The sequence below is a fragment of the Coregonus lavaretus genome (genome assembly GCF_964263955.1).
Source record: "Coregonus lavaretus genome assembly, chromosome: 23".
Taxonomy (NCBI): domain Eukaryota; kingdom Metazoa; phylum Chordata; class Actinopteri; order Salmoniformes; family Salmonidae; genus Coregonus; species Coregonus lavaretus.
The window spans coordinates 35945761-35962739 of NC_140010.1; the positions used below are offsets into that span (position 1 = coordinate 35945761).

The following is a 16979-nucleotide window of genomic DNA, read 5'->3' on the forward strand; positions in this document are numbered from 1 at the left end:
GAGTGTCATATTACTATAAAAAATGGTTTATAACACAATGTGTTTGAAAATAAAACTAACCTAAAAACACCGATATTTTATTATGTTACTTACCTTGCTGTTGAATATGTATACACTGTGTAATTGTAAGGAATAACGGGAGAAAATGCCATAATATTCAAGAAGGTGAGAGGATGAATAAGGTGAGGTCGCGCAGGCGCACACGCATCCTAAACTGACAGGACGATGCTGAGCTGCACTACCATCGTTCTATGAGCAGAGGAGGATCCCGACACAGTGATAGTGATAGAACCAACGCCTCTGGATCCGAAAACCTCTTTTAGAATCCGATAGAGTTATCGCTGTAAACATGTCCGCCGGAGGAGACTTGGGGAACCCTCTGAGGAAATTTAAACTCGTCTTTTTAGGAGAACAGAGCGGTGAGTTGAGTCTTTTGGAACGCCTTGGAGGCTTGGTTATCAGTTGCCAAACATGATAACGCATCTTGAAGGCCATAACTGTATTCTTTGGTCTATTTGAAAGTTTTCACTATTTTCACTAAATGTGTTGAGAGGTTGAGTCATATGTTAACTCAATCAACCAATTCACTGGTTCCTGTCACGATTTTGTTTCTGTAGAAAATTTGATTAGTCATCCATTTCGATCTAAAACGTCATAAAATAAAATGTAGGCTATCCTCCGCGTTTTACCGATATTCATATTTTATTTCAACCAATTTCTCTATTTAAACATGTTTTATTGTATTTTAGTATCATTGGTATTACAGATACAGTAAGCGACGTGATATACGAATTTGGATGTTTTGATGTGGTGCAGTGGCCGGCAGAAAGATTCGTTCTGTTTCAAGATTATAAGAACATTTTATCACAGTTCCATTGTTGATTATAGACTTAAACATTTAAACGGATTATATGATTAGATATGATTTTTTTCCCGGTTTAATATGGATAAATAGATAAATAGTTCCCATGTGTCAATTCGGGACACACCCAGGTTGGCGATGTCTGTAGAATTTATAAACCTCGCAGTCACTGTCTCCAGTCACTTGACTCACAATTCCAAACCATAATATCACAATGGTCACGAATGTTTTGTCAGTGTCATAACATTATGATTTTTTCAATAATTCAATAATTTAGCGAACAATGGCGGTTTACATGGTTGATATGGCGTAGAGTCTAGATCAATAATGGTTTAGCGCTATAAACCTCTTAGAATACGTGGTCAGACATCAGGCAGTCCGAGTGGCTATCCACCTCTGCTCGATCATGGTACTGAAGTATACAATACTATACATTTGGGCATTGTAATGGTTTATTTATAATATAATGGATGTGTGTGTGTGTGTGTGTGTGTGTGTGTATCTATGTGTGTGTCTGTGTGTGTGTGTGCATGTGTGTGAGAGTGTGTGTGTGTGTGAGAGAGAGAGAGAGAGAGATAGAGAGAGAGAGAGAGAGAGAGAGAGAGAGAGAGAGAGAGAGAGAGAGAGAGAGAGAGAGAGAGAGAGAGAGAGAGAGAGAGAGAGAGAGAGAGAATGTGTCATGTCCATTCCATAACTGAGTGTATGTTCCTGTTTGTGTGTATGTAATGGTAGCTGTCATGGCTTTCCATAGAAAAGGATGCTGAGATGTAGCTGTCCATGGCACTGTGTGTGTGTGTGTGTGTGTGTGTGTGTGTGTGTGAGTGTGTATGTTTGTTTATGTGTGCACATGTGTGTTGTTGTATTTGTATGTAGCAGCCTAATGGCTTTCCATAAGGTATGCTTTTATGTAGCTGTCCGTGGTGCTGATTTCAAGCCTGTATTGGCCACTGCCCATAGTCTGCTGTAGGCATCGTTTTGGGCTGTGAGTGATGAGCATTGGGTAATGGGAACTAATTAGGCTGTATTTCAGTGTACCTGTGATTGTGTGTGTGTGTGTGTGTGTGTGTGTGTGTGTGTGTGTGTGTGTGTGTGTGTGTGTGTGTGTGTGTGTGTGTGTGTGTGTGTGTGTGTTTGTGTGCGAGCATGCTTGTGCATGCATGCATACATTTATGTATGTATGTATATGAAGTTTCATTCCAAAATGCTATACAGTATATCAATCTTCAGCAATGTTGGCAAATGAGCTTTTTTTGTTTAAAGAACTTCTGAAAGAGATTGGTGTTTCATGGCATTGGGTTGTTAAATGACACTAGATGGTTTTATTTCAGAGAACAAACAATCACATTTTGTTGCAAAACAAGATATATCCGCCTCACTCTCAGAGAAAATAGTAGCACTGCAAGATTTTACACAGTAAAATGTGACAAATAATTACACTTTTAATAAAGAACAGTACAAATTATACATTTTTGACATCAATATGTTTTTTAAATATATATTTAAATGTTTAATCAATACAGGAATATGAGATCTGGGCTCTGGTCAAATGTAGTGCACTATATAGGGAATAGGGTGCCATTTGGAATGAGGCCTAACTGTAACCAAACACTATAGCATGAGGCTAGATGTATGATGGGTTGAATTGATATGTTAAATAAACAGGATACGAACATTCAATTCCAGCAAAACATGTATATATAGCGTTTTGCAACAAAACCCATTTTAATACACATCTAAAATCTATGAATAAAAAAATCTGAGACCAGTAATATTTTACACACAAAAAGGTACCCATAAGCATTCATTTCTGATGAAAAAACACGTGTAAAATTGGTGGATATCGCGTTTTGGAAATAAACGTTTCAATATTCACCCCTGTGTTCTGTTCCTCTTCCAGTGGGGAAGACATCACTTATCACCCGGTTCATGTACGACAGCTTCGACAACACATATCAGGTAAGACCTGGCTGCTTTATTTAATGTTCTGGTACAAACAAATTATAGGACAAAACGTACAGTACAAAGTACAAAGGGCAATACAAATGTAATTACAGTAGATTTCATTCGATTTGTGCGCTTGGCCTTCACACAAAATAGCTTTATATGTCTCCTATCTATCACAGTACATCCTTTCCTTTGTGAATAACAAAAGATAGAGGGTGACTCACTGGACCCTGTGTGCTATTATTGTGACTCACTGGACCCTGTGTGCTATTAGTGTGACACACTGGACTTGTATTGCACTATTATTGCTAATATCACTTTACTCTTGTTTTATTTGACAGGCGACCATTGGGATTGACTTCTTATCAAAGACCATGTACCTGGAGGACCGAACAGTAAGAAACTCTGTCAGTTACCTGAAATAAACACAGATCAACATGGACTACATCATTTACAACTTGTTTAGGGCCCTAGCACCCTAACTAGTACAATAGCACCCTATTTGTCCTAGCATACTACACATGCTAACTATACATACTATACATATTGCTACATACTGTAGATGAGGCATTCCTAAATTAGTATGGTGAAATGAATTTAAATAAACATGTTTGTAAAGGGGTTGTTGTAGTTGAATAGTGTTGCTTAGCCAGGACTGTGGCTCAGTGGGCTTGTGTGTGTCTAGGTGAGACTGCAGCTGTGGGATACAGCAGGCCAGGAACGCTTCAGGAGCCTCATCCCCAGCTACATACGGGACTCTACCGTCGCTGTGGTTGTGTATGACATTACAAGTGAGTGGTAAAACTCACACAACGAGCAGAACCAGATGGATGCACACATACGCACACACACACACACACACATACTGTGCCTTGTAATGGCCTACACTGTAATACACAGTAACATCCAGTAAAAAGGTACATTATGTATTTCCTTCAAAGACGTGAACTCGTTCCAGCAGACCTGTAAGTGGATTGACGACGTTCGAACAGAGAGGGGCAGTGATGTAATCATCATGTTAGTGGGCAACAAGACAGACCTGGAGGAGAAGAGGTGGGTGATAGTTTATATCTGGTGCACATGTTATTTATATATTAGGCCTACATACTGAATACATGCTGTATACAGGTGTTGTATCTTAATTGACCAGTTTCTTACAGCAGGAAAATAATCCTGCAGCAACAGGACATGTGAATTATTATGTGGATTATAATGAATGGACATTTTTGTAGGAGTTGATACATTTTTTGTTAGGACAAATGAAGTCAGACATTTTTGTGGCTTCTAAAGTTTGTAAGTGGAAATTAAAAACTTTAGTAGCCTTTTTAAACCTCAAATACACTACAGGTTTGTATTTCCTGCTGTGCAGGAAAATTCTCTGCAACAACAGAGTGATCAAATTAAGATAGTACATCTGTATCTGTTTTTGAATGCTTTAAATTTGGATAATCCAATCAAAGAGGCTTTTGTCTGCCTTATTTTAACTTTTTCAATCCTTTCAAATGTATTACATATGGATTGAAAGCATGAACATAAGTTACCTGATTTGATTTAATGCATCAATTGTTCAACGCCATTGGTTCCACATAAACTGTTCAAGATTTCTAGTAAGGATTTCCCTTTAACATCTTAATGCATGCTATGGTCTGATTCTCCCACAGGCAAATCACTATTGAAGAGGGAGAGCAGAGAGCCAAAGAACTGAATGTGATGTTCATCGAAACCAGTGCCAAGACAGGCACCAATGTCAAACAGGTGATTCTTCCTATAAAATTTCAAATTTCTTAATTAGGCACTTGATATTTCACTTTTTTAGCTTCTTTATTTGCTTCAAGTTTGACTCACTCAAGCATACACACTAAAAAAGTAGGGTTCCTCAAGGGTTCTTTGGGAAAGGTGATGGTTCTATGTGGAACCATACTGACCCGAATAACCCTTTGAGCCCTTCAATAGTGTTCTTTACTATTTTTGTGATAATTAAAATGTATGGACTGCGGCTCATTCGAATATTTTTGGGCGTGGTTTGTGCACAGCTCTTTTTGTGCAACCGTGAGTGAGAGTGTCATTCCAGTTTATCTAATCTTTATAGAACCTTAGGAAAAGGTTCTTTATAGCATCATAAAGATTCCATTTAGAACCTGATGAGCATAGTTCTTTATAGAACCTTCAAAAAAATGTTGCATGTAGCACTAGAAAGGGTTCTGATATGGTTACCAGCCAAATAACCTTTATTTGGCACTATATAGAACCATTTGTTTTTAGTGTGTACGATTTATGTAGTGGAAATTCCTTTTAGGATGTAGTTAAATGTTAATTTTATTATATATTTTCAATGTATTTTCCTCTCCATCTCTCCCTCTTTCTCCCTCCCTCGCTTTATCTCTAGCTGTTTCGGCGTGTTGCAGCAGCCTTACCTGGGATGGAGAGTTTGGACGATGCGAACCCTGAAGGCAGTATCCTTTAGAACAGAGAGTCAGTGAGTAACTCAACAATCTGTCAACCAAGGCTCAGAACAGCAAAGAGAAACTCAGTGGAGAGAAAAAGTATTTAAGTCATTGTGGTTGCTGGCACTGTAACAAAGAAATAAGCAGACATAGGCAGCCATCTTCAGTGCAGTGAACCAGTAATATTACATAATGGGTTTGTATGGAATCTGTAGGACAGGGGGAGAGGATGCCCCCTAGTGACGGTATAGCAGGGTAGCACCCTGTGCCTAGGGAAACATAATAATATAATATTCCATTTAGCAGACGCTTTTATCCAAAGCGACTTACAGTCATGTGTGCATACATTTTTACGTATGGGTGGTCCCGGGGATCGAACCCACTACCCTGGCGTTACAAGCGCCAGTCTATCCTTCAACATGATGAAGGATAGACTATGTGTGTGTGTGTGTGTGTGCGAGAGAGAGAGAGAGAGAGAGAGAGAGAGAGAGAGAGAGAGAGAGAGAGAGAGAGAGAGAGATAGGAGAGTCCATAATGTTGCATTATAGTCCTCTCTGTTGACTCTTTTGCGCCACAGTTTTGTTGTTTATAATGGAATATGCAGATAATGTTTTATGTATTCCCTAAGTTTTCCTTAATTGGACACTTTCCAGTGATTGACATCAAGCTGGACAAACCAGCAGAACCTACTGTTCCTGCGGGCGGGTGCTCGTGTTAATGCAGAGCTGTTGGACAGCTTCCTTCACACCATAGGCTTGTTGTGTTGCTTCCTACTGGTTAGCTTCCAGTTGACTTTTCTGATTGGATATGGGCCACGTACTGTATATCTGATTGGACGAATCAAGTGTTATTTCAGTCTTCAGTTGTAAAATAGTGTATACTTTGTCAATATGTAAGTGCCAGAGAAGGATAAAAATAATAAAAAAAAGTTGTAGAAAATGAAAAAAGGGAGAAAATGGAATGAAACTCGAATTCTTTTCGCCGTTATGTTTTGTATTTTTTTATATAAAAGGGAAAGCACCAAAAATGACACGTAAATTGGGAAAAGTGGGGAAGTCCATTTCCAAGATGGCTACCCTGTCTGAATATCTGCAGCACGCATGCACGCTGATCTCAAGCCTACAACCCTGGAGCGGCTCAACTAACTTAGAATGTTTTATATCATAATAATAGCATACTCATATCAACAATGTGTCCCATTTGATATTCCCCACAGGCGTTGATTTACCATAGATTCACCGTTACTTACAGTAATATAGCTGTGAAAATGTGTCACTCTCAATGGGCAACTTTTATAGAACACCTGTGCTGTGGTAAAAGAAGAAGAAAAAGCCAATGGAATTTCACAAGCCCGCCCCCTCTCCTCCCCCTTCCTTCCTCCTTTCCCCTGTTATACATATAAAGATCTACTGTACTGCACTGCACTGTATATAATAATGTAATATGTATGTTATGAATGTCCCTCGGTAGAAGTGGTCCTTGTTCACTGGTATGAATAATGTAATAATGTTTAATGATTAATAAATGAAAGATTAAAGGGCTTCACTCTCCTAACCATCCATACTTACCCATTGCAAAATGGTCTCGTCTGTCAAAGGTGTCTCTTTTGCTTCACTCGCCGTTACGTTGGTGATCCTTTGAAATATACACTGAGTGCACAAAATATTAGGAACACCTTCCTAATATTGAGTTGCACCCCCATTTGCCCTCAGAACCTACTACCATACCCCGTTCAAAGGCACTTAAATATTTTGTCTTGCTCATTCACTCCATGTCTCAATTGTCTCAAGGCTTAAAAATCCTTCTTTAACCTGTCTCTGCCCCTTCATCTACACTGATTGAAGTAGATTTATCAAGTGACATCAATAAAGGATCATAGCTTTCACCTGGATTCACCTGGTCAGTCTATATAATGGAAAGAGCAGGTGTTCCTAATGTTTTATACACTCAGTGTATATATCAGAATATAATATATATAACGTTTTATTATATAACATAAAACTCTCATTTACATTACAATAACTATCAAATGATGTTGGGAATAGTGGACACATAGTGGACCAAAAAATGGAGACCATGGTGGAGATTAATACCCTTTTCACCAGGGTTGGGGTCAATTCGGAATTTCTGAATTGAATTGAATTCAATCCATGAACACATCCACAGGAAGCATAATTGGAATTTAATTTGAATTAAAGTAGAATTTCATTCAAAGCAATTAAACTGAGACATGGAGCATGGAAGTCTCATTCCTCTGACGAGTCTGTCACCAAAAGCATCTGCCACCTATTAATACAAATACCATTTCAAATATTGGCTTGATTACAACTCAAACATGTCAAACAGTATTTTTTGGTACTTTTGTCATGAGAATAGGTTGAGCGCTTCCATTCTGTAGTGTTTGATGCATTCTGGGAAATGTATTTTCTTTCATATTTAATAAGTCGTAAGTGAATTATGAATTATTATAAACCTACAAAAGGATCTTAGAATATTTCCAGACTACAGTAATTATAGAAAATTCAGACCTGTAAGGTGTGGAAAATTCAAATTCAATTCAAATTCAAGAATTAATTGGAATTAAAGAGCAATTCGCAACTCAATTCAGAATTGGCCCCAACCCTACTTTTCACTCTACTGAGTCAACCTGAGCAGTACTGCACTGGCCTGGCTACACCACCACCACAGTTGCTTTAACCTTGCTTTAAAGGACAATGTGAAAATAAAATCACTGGGCCAACACAGCACTGTTCGCAGAATAGTGTGAATAGGGAATATCTTGAATGACATTTGATATTTTAGTCATTTAGCAGACGCTCTTATCCAGAGCGACTTACAATTAGTGCATTCATCTTAAGATAGCTAGGTGAGACAACAACACATCACACTCGTATCAATTACATTTTCCCTCAACAAAGTATTTATCAGCAAAGTCAGTGCTAGTGGGAAAAGACAAGAGAACACCTCTGTGTTGTCATTTAGGGTGGAATCCAAATTTGAGATACAGGACGTCGACAATCACGTAAATCATGCATTGAGTCAATGAAAAATGAGTAACGGGAAGGGATCTCAAGTTAGGTTTCGGGCCAAGAGCAGAGGCCTGATTAGGAATGTATAATGTATTTGAGGATGAGAAACAAAGGTTTACAGTACCTTTAGAGACTTCAAGGTTGACTTCAATGTAGTTATACAGTCCAAATTGTTTTGCTCCACACCAGGGATTATCTCCCTTTAGAGGTCCAGTTTTTTCCATCCTCAGTCTCAATAACTTTGTTTGCCCAAAGAATACACATCGCGTTTCTGCCTTTGCAGAGGTACTTCTGGTGGTTCTCATCACAAGAGTATCTGATCTCATGGCCGTAGCTACATAAGACTCTGCATTCTTTTTGTTGCATAAAGAAAAAAAAAATACAGTAGTAGAATACACAAGATGCAATTTCAAAAATTGGTTTCCCTCTATATGTCACTCATTGACAGTCACTCAATTAGCCCATGTCTGTAAAGCAATTTGGGATTGGTTAATTAGTCTAGTTCTAGCCAGCTATCTAAACTTGTAGTAACCATTACTGACCGGGCACTCAGGGCACGTATTAAATTATAGTTTTGAGTTAATGTGAGTTAATGTGTAGCAGCTAATTGCATAGCTAATGGGCTATGTGTTTGTAGATCAACTGAGGTGAATGAAGCTACAGCAGCCAATGTGATAATAGCTGGGGTCATTTTTGTTTGTTTTTGCTGTTCTCCAAATATAGTTTTTAAATTGCATAGAAATCCAGTAAATAAGCTTCAACTTTCCCCCCCAAAATTGTGGGGAATAGTAACTGTTTGTTAATGGTTTATAACACATTTAGAAATGATTATATAAACCATGAATGATGTAATTACATGTAAAGTGTTAACCATCTGGTGACAGTATCAACATGATCACACATTAAGGATTCATACTTTTGGCCGAGATCATAACAGACAAACAATTATACATTTTGGGGGAAGTTGAAGTGGAAAGTACCTTCAAATAGATTAGTATCACGGTGACGTGTAGACTGTCACTCACCTGGGCTCTCAGTCCCCATGGGTTTGGGCTTTTCTAGTGAGACTAGAATCAGGTATTCCCCTGCAGGAGTTAGTGGTGGTCTTTAGTTACCCCCCCTGAGAGACAGGTGGACACAGGCAAGGCAGTTAGAGTAGTAATGGGCATGTGGACCCTGGAGAGGTGAGTGGCAGAGCAAACCTTAGTGGCTTAAGTATGGACTTTCAAAATAATCATTCCAATGTGTTGTGTGTGTGTGTGTGTGTGTGTGTGTGTGTGTGTGTGTGTGTGTGTGTGTGTGTGTGTGTGTGTGTGTGTGTGTGTGTGTGTGTGTGTGTGTGTGTGTGTTCATCTGGAAAAAAGAAACCAGAAATACTTTTGACCAACCATGGAGGACATACCCATCAAGTGACCCTCACCTGGTCTAGCCACACCTCCAACACTGAGGTCACAAACCAAAGGTCACTTCAATAATTTCAGATCCTCCTGTTACACTTCCCAAGTGCGACTTAACAGCAACACACCACACATAAAAGCCAGACAACATTAGACCACTTGCACATACTGTATGAATGAACACCACACATATTAACTGTGAGCCATGTCCAGAGTCGAGGCTTTTGAGGATCCTGACCCCCGTTCCCAGCTCAAGGAATTCCGCACAGACATCTCCATGGCGATTTATGATCCCTTCCCACTGCTCTATGGGTTGGTGGACCGCAACATCATCAGTGACCAAATTCTGAAGGTGAGCTATGGGAAGTATATTTAATAATGGTATATTTCATATTGATATGAGAGCTCTTTTGGAGAAAGTTTGAGCATTTCATGATGTTAGCCTGGAAGGAGGTCATGTACAATTGTAATATTTTCTCTTCAGTACATTGCCTTGTAGATGGTCTCGCGTGACAGCCTTAACTGATTTGGTTCTGGGTGCTGAGAATACCTTGTAGATCGTCTAAATCGTATTCTATAAACAAAAAAATCTGTGTATGTTTCACTCGGTACCATTTTCTACATGGCACATTGAATGACAGTTGGTAGAGCACGGTGCTTGCAACATCAGGATAGTGGATTCAATTCCCGGCACCATCCCTAAGTAAGAATGTATGCACGCATGACTGTATGTCGCTTTGGATAAAAGTGTCTGCTAAAATGTACTATTATTATAAAAGTTTGCTATGACCACCCATAGGATACCCTGGATAGGGAGGGCAGAGAGGGGATCCACAAGGCCATGTACTCCCTGCTTTCCTGGCTCCTGGAGCAGAGTAGGACCACCATCCAGGCCTTCTGGACCAACCTGGCCAAGGACTACAACCAGGACAGCTACCCCAGACTGCAGGCCCTCCTGACCAGCATTCAACCAGGTTGGTAACCCCATTTTAAGCAGTTTCTCAACCTGTGGTACTAGAACCCCTGAGGGTCCTTGGTTTATCCACAGGGGGTATTTGGGATAGTGATCAATTGCACATGAGGGGGTACTTTGGGTTGAGCAAAACATTTGATTGAAAGGTTGAGGGAGTTGAGTTGAAGTGACATAGGAGCGTTGCTTTAATATAATTCTAATTTATTCTATGGGTTGTGTTCCATTTTGTCAGGTAGGGAGAAGGTGGGCTCCAAGCAGGGGAAGAGGTCCCCACGAGGGTCTCGAGAGTCCCACAGCAGGAAGAGGAGCCTGGGAGAGAGACACCACCCTCACCATTCTCAGCACCACAGCAAAAGTAACAACAGTTCAGGTGTGAGACAAGTTATTGTACCAGATACCCATTATAATGCAATCCGTAGCCTAGATGCCAACTAGTTGTACTACAACATACTCAAAACTCAAGTTTTTCTAAACCAAGCTCATTATACATGTTTTGGTGTCATTGTTCTAGGTGGCAAAGTGAAGTCAGTGAGGAAGAGTGAAGGCGCTGCAGTGGTCTCTCAGATACCTGCTGGAAAGGGTAATCAAATCTGTTTTATATTCCATTCTCTGTTTGTGATTCTGTTATGATTTGAGGAAGGAACAAAGTATTTGATATCAGCATCAATTTATCAACATCATCACTATATAACTGACCTGTGCTATTACCATTTAGCAGGTGTCCAGGCGGTGTCCACCTCGGTCCAGAGGGCAGTCACTCTGTCGTCCAGTGAGCTGCCGGTCAGTTGCGGGGCCAGAGAGGAGATCCTCATCAAACAGGTGTTTGGATCTGGTGAGTAACGCTAGAATCACAACACTATCCTGACCACAACCCTAACCTGATGACTGTAAACCTTGTATTGTAAGTTGATAGGAGTGCACAGTAAATATGTATTGCAGTTTCACTGTAAATATGTAGCCTATTGCACTTCCATATTAATTTTATTGTGTATTATTCTATGTTTTTATGTATTATGTACCTTGTCTTTTTAAACACATGACCAAATGAATTTCCCCCTGGTGGGATACTAAAGTTGATTTTAATCTTATCTAGCTAGCCGTCAGCCAAAGAACCTCCACAGACACCATAAGACACCATCTCACCATATCAGGTTTTATTGTAGGCATTTAAATATTAAGAACAAAAGTGGAGAGTAGGACTACATTTTGTTGTCCTTCTACAGGAAGTGCCAAAAAGTGTATTAAAGTGGGTGGTGAGTATTACACCTCTGGGCCATTGGATGAGCTGACTGGAGGACACAAGACAAAGACTGCGAAGACTAAATACCACCACAAGGAGGAGTCCAGCACAAGGGTAAGAGACGTAAGTGACTGTTCAAGCAATACAGTTCAAGCAGTACAGTATGACCACCAATCACTGTATGATTTTCTCAGGAAAATAACAAATCATTTTGAGAGGGAGTGTGTTTCTGTATTTGCCTCATCTAGTTGACAAGGAAAATGCACATTCATCAACAGTTCAATTTATTTTCACATTGAATTGAAATAGATGGTATATGAAAGATGAGTGTCTATCAGTGTGTGTGTATATGTGTGTGTGTGTGTATGTGTGTGTATCCAGGCCCAGCGTAATGATGATGAGTGTGCAGTGTGTAAAGATGGAGGTGAGCTCATCTGTTGTGATGGCTGTCCCAGGGCATACCACCTGACCTGCTTAGACCCTCCCCTCACCACAATACCAAGGTATACTGTATGTGGCCATAATCCTTACTTGACTTCTGTGCATGTATATAGATATATATATATATATATTTTTTACATTAGTCTAAAAACAGTCCAAATCTTTCATAAGACCCAAGGTTTGGGACTCATCTCTGTTCCTTTCTCTAGTGGCACTTGGCGCTGTCAATCATGCCGTAGCAACAAGGTGAGAAGGGAGAGAATCTACCCAGTACTACCTGTTCAGGTCAGTGTCAAAAGTTGGTATTTTCTTTAATACCATCTCATTTTACTTCCACTATTATTACTACTACTACCACCCTAAAGGTATGACATTGAGGTATAATGGTTCTACGTCAGTATAACATTAAGGTATAACGTTTCTAACTCAGTATGACACTGATGTAAAATAGTTATACCACAGTATGATATTGAGGTATAATGGTTCTTCCTCAGTATAATGGTTCTACCTCAGTATGATATTGATGCATAACGGCTCTATCTCAGTATGATATTGAAGTATAACGGTTCTACCGCAGTATGATATTGAGGTATAACAGTTGTCGTCTTCTCTCCCATAGCCCTTGGCTCAGAGCCAGTTGACAGAGACCAGCTCCAGTAACTCCACCATAGACTTCTCCTTCTTCTCCACCTCTCTCTCCAGCGTCACCGCAACCAAGAGCAGTCAGGTCTCTGCATATCAGGTGATTCTTTCTTTATTTTTGTTGTTCCAATTTTCTATTCCTCTTTTCTCTATTTTTCTTCAAACTGTTCTTGTTATCGTTAGTCATTTCAACGTCTCTTTCAGATTATTCTGTGCAGTTTTTGAAGGTAGCAATTTATAATAACACCTTGTAATAAAGCGTTTATAATGATTAGTAAATAGTTTATTCATCATTTATTAATCATTACTTTATGTTTGTGTTTTGAGTGACCAGTGTCATTTATCTCAAAAAGATGGACATGCCATTGGTAGACATTCCAGCAGTACCTGATGCTCCTTAAAATAGCCTAGAACATATCAATGGTTAAAGAATAAGCACACAACACAGGACGTTTGAAATAAATAAATAAACTATTTTATTCACAAAACTGTTGCAAGGACATGAGGAAGAGTTGTAATGCAAATGTTTTGCTAATGTTGTCAACCTCGCAAACAAATCACAGGGAGATAGCCTACACACAACAGCTGGCCAGACCGGCCCATTTTCTCTAGTGGATTTTTATTCCTTCATTCCAAATGATATGTGATTGAGGTAGAATGTTATATGTATGACTTGCAGGTAGAAATGTGGCATGTATAACCTTTAAATGCTTCCAGTGCTTCAGTCTTTTAACCACAGACTATTTTCACACTTTGCTTTGTTTGGAGGCACTTTTACTAGGACTTTAGAAGTAGTAACTCTTTAAACGTAATGTGATGGCAGTCTATGGACTGCTCCAAGGAGTGACTGCAATCAACACTTTGGTTTGGGTAGAAAAGTCACTGCCAATAAATGCTAATATTAGCATTTTCTGACGAAAAACGTTACTTTACTCTGCATAGAATATGTCTGAAGTTACACATCACACTATTACAACAGTGTGACTGTCTTGAATCCAATGTTTAATATATTGCCTTAAACATCTTCTGTATTGTGGGCTTATTCTTTTACCATTGATATGTTCTGGGATATTTTGAGACCTTAAAGAGCGTCAGGTACTGCTGGAATGTCTACCAATGGCATGTCCATCTTTTTGTAAGAAATTACACTGGTCAATCAAAAGTATAAATCGCTCTCACTTTAGATGAGGCCCTGCAAAAATACTTTACTAATGATTAGTATATGGTTTATAAGGACCTATATTAAACATCTTATGCATGATCTTATGACTCATTATCACATATTTTAAAAGTTGTTTATAAATATTTCTACAACCGGTTGGTCAAAACAAGCATTATGATTGGTTGAGACGTGTTCTAAGCCATACAAAGAAACCTGTTTAGTACGGGTAAGCCCATGACGCAAAAATGTGCATCTTGTTTTCTGTTCCATCTGAGAAATCCCTGCGCATCCACTGTCCCATCAGCCCTGCCAGCCAAATCATTAACTTGATCGCCACTGTAAAAAGCATCTAGACATTATTTCCCATTGCTTCTAGCCTAACATTTGGTTTGCAACAATGGGGGTGTTTGTACAAACGTTGCTGTATGTCTCTCGACATTTGCAACATTGTTTCAATACTGAAATCGATCTCCACTGTCCTATTAAGAATTCATGTGTCAGGACGAGACGGACATCTTTTCTCAGCCAGTCGAAATCATGAATCAGCATAATTTTGATGGATATATACAAAGAAATGTCAATAGAAGAACAGGTCAAACGAAATGAAATGCAGCTACTTTGCTGTGTTAGCCATAGTTAGCTAGCTAGCAAGCAAGGGATAAGAGCGTTGCCAGCCAGCGTGGCAACAGAACATTTAGAACGAACGACTGGGTTGCGTCCATAGATATAGAACAAAAAGACTTCATGACTGGTTTGCTATCTTACCAGCTTCAGTTTGAACTGATTGCATTATTCTATGCCAGGCGAAATCACGCATCATTAGCTCATTGTTATGGTACATAACTTAAACAAACGCAAATGCAGCTACTTTGCTGTTATTTTAGCTGCACTGTCTAACCTGACTGTGGTAGCCGTAGTTGGCTAGCAAGGGATTAGAGCGTTGCCAGCCAATGAACGACTGATATAGATATAGAACAAAAAGACTTCACGACTGGGTCGTGTCTCTGGCAACCTAACCGATAGAATGAACGGCCAGACGGCCTGGCTAGATGTGTTGGGACTAGGCCTATATTTTCACTGAGGGATGAAATAGTAGCCTATGAATATATTTCTAAAAATAATGTTTTTTATTTAATTGGTAACCTGTATTAGAAAAGCAATTGTACACTCGAGGTTGTGCAAAACTACTTTTTTAGCACGGCTGTGTAAAAAGCATGCATTCTCGTGTACAATTGCTTTAGTGAATAACTGGCTTACTAACAATTACAAATGTGGGAGTAATGATTAATAGATGATGAATAAACTATTTACTAATCCATTATACATGCTTTATTACAAGGTGTTATTATAAAGTGCTGCAGTATGCAAACAGTGTGTGTGTGCATGCATTTGTGTGTACCAGTGTGCAGGTGGCGAGGTGGTGGAGGTCAGGGAGATGTGTGGGGTTTGCCTCCTCAGTGGAGGAGACCTGACCCTCTGTCTCCAGTGCCTACAGAAGTATCACACCTACTGCCACTTCCCAAAGTAAGACCACCTCTAAATCCATCTTATCCCACCTCTGAGTATTATTGTTTTAACCATCAAGTCATATCTTCTGTTTCTGATAGTGTATTCACCAATTCAATTGATGTTATAAGCTGCACATCTATTTTCTAAATGTAGCAATGTACTTTACTGAAAGTTTGTGGATAATTTGTGTGAAGCTAATGGGTACTAATGGCTAGTAATGGAACGTTCAACAGTATATTAGTCAGCATTCCTCTGTCTTTGTCTTTGACAGTGGGAGGTCCATCTGCTCCTCCTGCAGTAGGCCTTGGGGCATCTCAACAGACAGAGAAGCGGAATCCAAGGGCTTACAGGTACAGTGTGTGTCTGTGTGTCTGTGTGTCTGTGTGTGTGTGTGTGTGTGTGTGTGTGTGTGTGTGTGTGTGTGTGTGTGTGTGTCTGTGTGTCTGTGTGTGTCTGTCTGTCTGTCTGTGTGGTCATTATACAGTCTTATTTTCTCTCTCCACCACTGTACACCCAGGTTGGTCCAACTCCACACACTCAGGAGTACTCCTCTCTCTCAGAGCCCATCCTACACAAGGATGAACTAGACTCCATCATGGGAGAGGTGAATAGGACTTCACCAGAATTTCATGTGAATCAAGATCTAGTTAAACGTGATATAAGATGTGAATAACATGTCATTACATCTCTAAGCTATTTCATATAGAGAAAGATACTATCTCTCAGTAATAGACAATAGACATGTCTGTGGCAGGTAACTATTATTTAATGATATTCTGTGTTTGTCCTCTTTCAGCAGGGCTCCATAGATGGGATCCTGCAGTGGGCTTTCCATAACATCTCCAGGCCTCTCTCGGACACTCAGGGCTACTTTCAATGACGCACACACACACACACACACACACATACACATAACAAGCTCAAAACACATGTTATGATCTCACACAAACACACTCCCTCTTTCTTTTTATCTCTCTGTCTCTCTGTTTCTCTGTATCTCTCCCATTCTTAAAGGAAGGATCCACAGTCCAATATAACAGATGGTTTCATTTATATAGCTACAGACATTGAGAATGCCTCAGATCTAGAATTTCTTGAAGACCTTCACTTAGCTCAGGAATGTTGTTTTTGTACATTTTCAGGAGTTTAGCATAACTCCACGATGGATGCGGTGCAATGGGCGTTAATTCTCGATGGCACATGAAATAAACACTCTGTACTTGGAGACTCCTAGCGGCAGCTCGCTTCATGCTGGTCTTCATGCCTGACTAGACAGCCTGGTCTCATAGACTAGATGTAACATAGTAAATCCGGGACACTCAAATTAGTATGATAT

At 39.6% G+C, this 16979-nt stretch overlaps 2 protein-coding genes across 3 annotated transcripts; both read left to right on the forward strand.

Moving 5' to 3' along the window:
• The first annotated feature begins 219 nt into the window (after positions 1-219).
• LOC311098725 (ras-related protein Rab-6B-like) lies at positions 220-6815 on the forward strand. Of its 2 annotated transcripts, none has more exons than XM_084139263.1 (8): positions 220-419; positions 2760-2818; positions 3148-3201; positions 3492-3597; positions 3748-3859; positions 4468-4561; positions 5193-5259; positions 5904-6815. In XM_084139263.1, exons 1-8 carry the CDS (start codon positions 350-352, stop codon positions 5966-5968), a joined length of 627 nt encoding a protein of 208 aa, XP_083995389.1. In that variant the 5' UTR covers positions 220-349; the 3' UTR covers positions 5969-6815. The 2 variants fall into 2 exon arrangements, with proteins under 2 accessions (XP_083995389.1, XP_083995388.1); XM_084139262.1 differs by having other exon boundaries at positions 279-419; positions 3148-3213; positions 5904-6791.
• Positions 6816-9881: 3066 nt separating this feature from the next.
• aire (autoimmune regulator) lies at positions 9882-16523 on the forward strand (the record flags this gene model as incomplete). Its single annotated transcript, XM_084187994.1, has 13 exons — positions 9882-10028; positions 10476-10650; positions 10882-11004; positions 11161-11229; positions 11368-11481; positions 11873-12003; positions 12271-12392; positions 12540-12615; positions 12950-13072; positions 15537-15658; positions 15915-15993; positions 16161-16247; positions 16443-16523. The coding sequence occupies 13 exons, from the start codon at positions 9882-9884 to the stop codon at positions 16521-16523; spliced, it is 1449 nt and encodes a 482-aa protein (XP_084044120.1).
• Positions 16524-16979: the final 456 nt, after the last annotated feature.

Excerpts from the sequence above, each read along its gene's own strand:
- LOC311098725 (XM_084139262.1), top strand. The coding sequence starts at position 350 with ATGTCCGCCGGAGGAGACTTGGGGAACCCTCTGAGGAAATTTAAACTC. Across the intron at positions 3,214-3,491 it reads ACCGAACAGTAAGAAACTCT|GTGAGACTGCAGCTGTGGGA; the intron begins GTCAGTTACCTG and ends GTGTGTGTCTAG. Across the intron at positions 5,260-5,903 it reads CGATGCGAACCCTGAAGGCA|TGATTGACATCAAGCTGGAC; the intron begins GTATCCTTTAGA and ends GACACTTTCCAG.